The 5,906-nt window shown below is 50.2% G+C and overlaps 1 protein-coding gene across 1 annotated transcript in view; it reads left to right on the top strand.

Moving 5' to 3' along the window:
- LOC143290219 (uncharacterized) overlaps nt 1-5,338 on the top strand; it is a 100,651-nt gene extending 95,313 nt beyond the window's left edge. The window contains exons 2-3 of the mRNA XM_076599549.1: nt 1-205; nt 4,872-5,338. The exon at nt 1-205 is cut by the window's left edge and continues 56 nt beyond it. Of these exons, the coding sequence (XP_076455664.1) occupies nt 1-205; nt 4,872-4,942 (276 nt within the window). The 3' untranslated portion in view covers nt 4,943-5,338. The remainder of the gene's footprint in view (nt 206-4,871) is intronic.
- The last annotated feature ends 568 nt before the right edge of the window (nt 5,339-5,906 follow it).

Below are 5,906 nucleotides of genomic sequence, written 5' to 3'. Positions count from 1 at the left end.
CACAGCCGGGCGCACAGGTTGGGCAACGCACTGCTGAACCTCATCGGACAGTATCAGGACTGCGTCATGGCGTGTGAGCATCCCTTTAGCAAGCGGGCAGCCTCCTCAGTCGCCGTCGCTGCCGGTGGTCCTTGGTCAGGCTTACAGCAGCAACAGCAACAACAGCAACAGCAGAGACCTAAGGCTTCGTTTAAACAGTTGTTGTGTAAGTGGTGTGTGGGGGGGGAGGGAGGGGGGGGGGTTTGTGATGTGTGTGTGTGTGTGCGTGTGTGCGTGTGTGGTGTGTGTGTGTGTGTGTGTGTGTGTGTGTGTGTGTGCGTGCACGTTGTGGTTGTCTGAATGTATTGGAGGGTGCGTGAGTGCGTGGACGTGTGTGCGCGCACTTTGTGTCAAAAGACGAAGAAAGAGATAGACAGACACACAGACAGACAGATAGACAGACAATGGGAGACAAACGGAGACTAAGAGACAGAGAAAGGGACAGACTGACTGACAGAGAAACAGGAAGAGAGACAGAGAGAGAGACAGAGAGAGAGAGAGAGAGAGAGAAGGGGAAGGAAGACTTTGTCTGACTGATGAAGACGAACGGCCTGTTAACTCTCGTGAAGCTCCTTTAAGGTCAAGTTATGAGCATCGGGTTGTCCAGTACTGACATGTCTATCAGTTCTTCTCTCTCTCTCTCTCTCTCTCTGTCTGTCTCTTTCTTTCCTTTCTCTCTGTCTGTGTCTGTGTCTGTCTGTCTGTCCCTCTCTCTCTCTCTCTCTCTCTCTCTCTGTCTCTGTCTCTGTCTCTTTCTATTGCTTTCTCTCTGTGTCTGTCTGTCTGTCTGTCCCTCTCTCTGTGTCTCTCTCTGTCTCTGTCTCTCTCTCTCTGTTTCTCTCTGTCTTCCCCACCCCCTCTCTCTCTTTCTCTTGTTCTCCTCTCTCTTTCAATACCCCTCTCTCTGTCTCTTCCTCTCCCTCCTCTCTCTCTGTCTTTCTCAATTTCCCTCTCTCTCAGTTTCTCTCATCTCTCTCTCACAATCCTCTCTCTCTCTCTCTCTCTCTCTCTCTCTCTCTCTCTCTCTCTTCCCAATATCCCCCTCTCTCTATTTCTCTCCCTCCCTCTCTCTGCGTCTTTCTCATTTCCCCCCTCTCAATTTCTCTCCTCTCTCTCTCTCTCTCTCTCTCTCTCTCTCTCCAAATATCCCCCCTCTCTATCTCTTTCTCTCCCTCTCCCTCCCTCTCTCTGTGTCTTTCTCATTTCCCTCTCTCTCAATTTCTCTCCTCTCTCTCTCTCTTCCCAATACCTCCCTCTCTCTATCTCTTTCTCTCCCTCTCTCTCTCTCTCTCCCACACTATCCCCTCTCTCTCTCTCTCTCTCTCTCTCTCTCCCAATCTCTCTCTCTCCTCTTTCTCACCCCCCCCCCTCTCTCTCTCTCTCTCTCTCTCTTTCTCCCTCGACTGTTTCTATGGGGCTTTCCAGGTCATCAATCCTGTGAAGTGTCTGGAATGAGTTCCATCGTTTGTAGTCATGATGCCTGTATTAACCTACAGACCTTAGGTGCTCGTTAACGAAATGATAGAGGGAGGGGGGCGGGGCAGACAGGAAACAAAACAGATAGAGGGAGAGAGAGAGGGAGGGAGCGAGAGAGAGAGGGAGAGAGAGAGAAACAAAGAGCGAGAGAGAGTGGGGTGGGGGGAGAGCGAGCGAGAGGGAAAGAGAGAGAGAGATGATGAATATTGGGAGAGAGAGAGGGGGGGATAGTGAGTGAGAGAGAGAGCGAGAGACAGACAGAGAGAGATACAATATAGTAGAGTGCAAACCATTTAGAAGAAGAAAAAAGTGAGTGAGAGAGAGAGCGAGAGAGAGAGAAAGCGAGAGACAGAGAGAGCGAGAGACAGAGACAGAGAGAGAGATACAATATAGTAGAGTGCAAACCATTTAGAAGAAGAAAAAAGGCAATATTTCAGAAAATTAAGGGGGGGGGGGGGCTATGGGGGAAGGGGGTTGTTGGAATGGGGGGGGGGGTTAAATGGTTCAATGGGACAGAAAAGGGGAGGGGAGGGGAAGGGGTGACAGACTGAAGAAAGAAAGAAAAGGGAAAAGCCAAAAAGAAAGAGAGCGACAGAAAAGAGGGAATTTCCTTGCAAACATTTTTTTTTTTTTTAATTCCCAAAAAGATGAGGACACTGTTCTCGTATACTGAAAGAACCAACCAGGATTCCCACGATAGAGATTAACAGAGACAGACACTTTGAGAGACAGAGACAGGAAGAGAGAGAAACAGAGACACATACACTGAGAAAGAGAGAGAGGAGGAGGGGGAGAGAGGGGAAGAGAGAAAGGGAGGGAGAGAGAGAGGGGTGAGAGAGAGAGGGAGGGAGAGAGGGGGGAGAGAGGGGGGAGAGGGAGAGAGAGAGGGGGGAAGAGAGAAAGGGAGGGAGAGAGAGAGGGGTGACAGAGAGAGAGAGAGGGAGGGAGAGAGGGGGGAGAGAGGGGGGAGAGGGAGAGAGAGAGGGGGGAAGAGAGAAAGGGAGGGAGAGAGAGAGGGGTGACAGAGAGAGAGAGGGAGGGAGAGAGGGGGGGAGAGGGAGAGAGAGATGGGGGAAGAGAGAAAGGGAGGGAGAGAGAGAGGGGTGACAGAGAGAGAGAGGGAGGGAGAGAGGGGGGAGAGAGGGGGGAGAGGGAGAGAGAGAGGGGGGAAGAGAGAAAGGGAGGGAGAGAGAGAGGGGTGACAGAGAGAGAGAGGGAGGGAGAGAGGGGTGACAGACAGAGAGAGGGAGGGAGAGAGGGGGGAGAGAGGGGGGAGAGGGAGAGAGAGGGGGGGAAGAGAGAAAGGAAGGGAGAGGGGGCAGGGAGAGAGAGGGAGGGAGAGAGGGGGGAAGAGAGAAAGGAAGGGAGAGGAGGCAGGGAAAGAGAGGGAGGGAGAGAGGGGGGAAGAGAGAAAGGAAGGGAGAGGGGGCAGGGAGAGAGAGGGGGAGGGAGAGAGGGGGGAAGAGAGAAAGGAAGGGAGAGGGGGCAGGGAGAGAGAGGGAGGGAGAGAGGGGGGAAGAGAGAAAGGAAGGGAGAGGGGGCAGGGAGAGAGAGGGAGGGAGAGAGGGGGGAAGAGAGAAAGGAAGGGAGAGGGGGCAGGGAGAGAGAGGGAGGGAGAGAGGGGGGAAGAGAGAAAGGAAGGGAGAGGGGGCAGGGAGAGAGAGGGAGGGAGAGAGGGGGGAAGAGAGAAAGGAAGGGAGAGGGGGCAGGGAGAGAGAGGGAGAGAGAGAGGGGGGAAGAGAGAAAGGAAGGGAGAGGGGGCAGGGAGAGAGAGGGAGAGAGAGAGGGGGGAAGAGAGAAAGGAAGGGAGAGGGGGCAGAGAGAGAGAGGGAGGGAGAGAGGGGGGAAGAGAGAAAGGAAGGGAGAGGGGGCAGGGAGAGAGAGGGAGAGAGAGAGGGGGGGAGAGAGAAAGGAAGGGAGAGGGGGCAGGGAGAGAGAGGGAGAGAGAGAGGGGGGAAGAGAGAAAGGAAGGGAGAGGGGGCAGGGAGAGAGAGGGAGGGAGAGAGGGGGGAAGAGAGAAAGGAAGGGAGAGAGGGCAGGGAGAGAGAGGGAGGGAGAGAGGGGGGAAGAGAGAAAGGAAGGGAGAGGGGGCAGGGAGAGAGAGGGAGAGAGAGAGGGAGGAAGAGAGAAAGGAAGGGAGAGGGGGCAGGGAGAGAGAGGGAGAGAGAGAGGGGGAAGAGAGAAAGGAAGGGAGAGGGGGCAGGGAGAGAGAGGGAGAGAGAGAGGGAGGAAGAGAGAAAGGAAGGGAGAGGGGGCAGGGAGAGAGAGGGAGGGAGAGAGGGGGGAAGAGAGAAAGGAAGGGAGAGGGGGCAGGGAGAGAGAGGGAGGGAGAGAGGGGGAAGAGAGAAAGGAAGGGAGAGGGGGCAGGGAGAGAGAGAGGGGGAAGAGAGAAAGGAAGGGAGAGGGGGCAGGGAGAGAGAGGGAGGGAGAGAGGGGGCAGGGAGAGAGGGGGGAAGAGAGAAAGGAAGGGAGAGGGGGCAGGGAGAGAGAGAAAGAGAGAGAACGCGTGAGAGTGTGAGATAGAGAGAGAGAGCGGGAGAGAGAGAGAGAGAAAGTGACAAACAAACTGACAGACCGACAGACAGTGGCAGAGACAGAGACAGAGACAGACAGAAAAACTGTCATCACCACCAAACACCCTGAACCTCCCTCAACAACATTCCTCTCTCTCTCTCTCTCTCTCTCTCTCTCTCTCTCTCTCTCTCTCTCTCTCTCTCTCTTTAATTTTTAATAACCAGCTAAAAAAGACAAAAATCATGCTTTTTCCGTGACGTTTGTATCTATACCTACATGCAGTGAATTTATTTTATTTCTACCTTTGTGCTTTGTTCTTACTTGTTCGCCTGTAAATTGGATGTTATTACCTGTAACATCTGCATCAGCAAATTAATCACTTTTGTATATGTGCAATGGTAAAGTTGTGCTTCTCTGTTTTCTTTATGTCCGCTATATGTTTCTCACTTCGGTCATGTCTCTGTATGTGCATAAGTATGTGTGTGTGTGTGTGTGTGTGTGTGTGTGTGTGTGTGTGTGTGTGTGTGTGTGTGTGTGTGTGTTGGGTGGAGAGAGTGTGTGCATGTGTATGGATATGAATGTATGAATGCGTTCGTTTTTATTACTTTTTACGATGTTAATGATGATGGTGGTGATCATTCTTCGTTATAGTAGCAGTGGATGTAGCAGTGTTAACAAAATTATTATTTTTGTGTCGTTATCGTTAATGTTTGTTATTGTTATTGTTGTCACAAGGACAGATTGGTGAAGACTGGGCGATGCCTAAAATCTTTATCCTTGAGTAATAAAGTTTTTGAATCTTGAATCTTGAATCTTGAATCTTGAATCTCTCTCTCTTGCAGGCGACAGACTACACATTAGTCGACAGACGTCGCCGCTGTTGGAAGAACTGTGTATGACTCAAGGGCCATAGCTGGTGACTTCACGACGACGGGTTGGCGGGCGGACGGACGGGCGACGTCATCGTGCTTTGCAACGTCATCGCACCACAACCACAATGGCCGGAAGTTCCCTGATACGACGTGACTCCCTAGCCGGATCTCTCATGTATCTCACGGCACTTCCGCCTGGCTGTGACGTACTTCCGGATCTCTGTCTCTACTTCCAAAAAATAAAATAAAATAAAATAAAAAGCGCATGTCACGGAATCAGGAGGAAAATAAAACAAAACATTCAGTCGCTATGACGAGCTGCTGCATATGTCCCAAGTTACTGGTCCTCTGTGGATTTAAAACAACGTCATCTTTTCGAAGCATTCGAAGCCTCTCTCTCTCTCTCTCTCTCTCTCTCTCTCTCTCTCTCTCTCTCTCTCTCTCTCTCTTTCACTCTCACTCTTTCTGTCATCTCCAGAATGTCTCTAAAACTTCTCAACTGCTTACTTTTTTTTCTTTTTCTTTCTTTTTTTCTGCTGGAGTTGTAGGGGCAACGTTTATTAAAGCACAGGGGGTTCTGAGATTCACAACAGCAACGTCAACCTAACTCTAGTTACACGCAAGGAATAGAACTTTCCTATACTTCATTTCCCACGGCCGAACTTGGCCAAATAAATATAATCTGCAGAAAATTCTGTGATGCATGGGATGGGAGCTACATCACCTTACTAGAAGACTACATGAAAAGAGATAAATATTACTACCACTACTACTATTACTACAACTACTCCCATACACAGAGTTTTGAACTTGCCAAATCGCTTTGAGAAACGTTTTTGCTTATTTATTTATTTATCTGTTTATTTATCTATATGTTTGTTAATTTCCTTCTTTGACTGTTTGTTTGTTTATATTTTTATCTATTCATTCATTGATCTGTTTCTTGAATTTTTTTTGTTTGTTTTTGTTCAATTGTTCATCTATAAATTTTATCTATTGGTATAG

This window comes from Babylonia areolata, chromosome 15 (genome assembly GCF_041734735.1).
Source record: "Babylonia areolata isolate BAREFJ2019XMU chromosome 15, ASM4173473v1, whole genome shotgun sequence".
Classification (NCBI taxonomy): Eukaryota; Metazoa; Mollusca; class Gastropoda; order Neogastropoda; family Buccinidae; genus Babylonia; species Babylonia areolata.
This window is presented reverse-complemented; position numbering and strand designations above follow the sequence as displayed.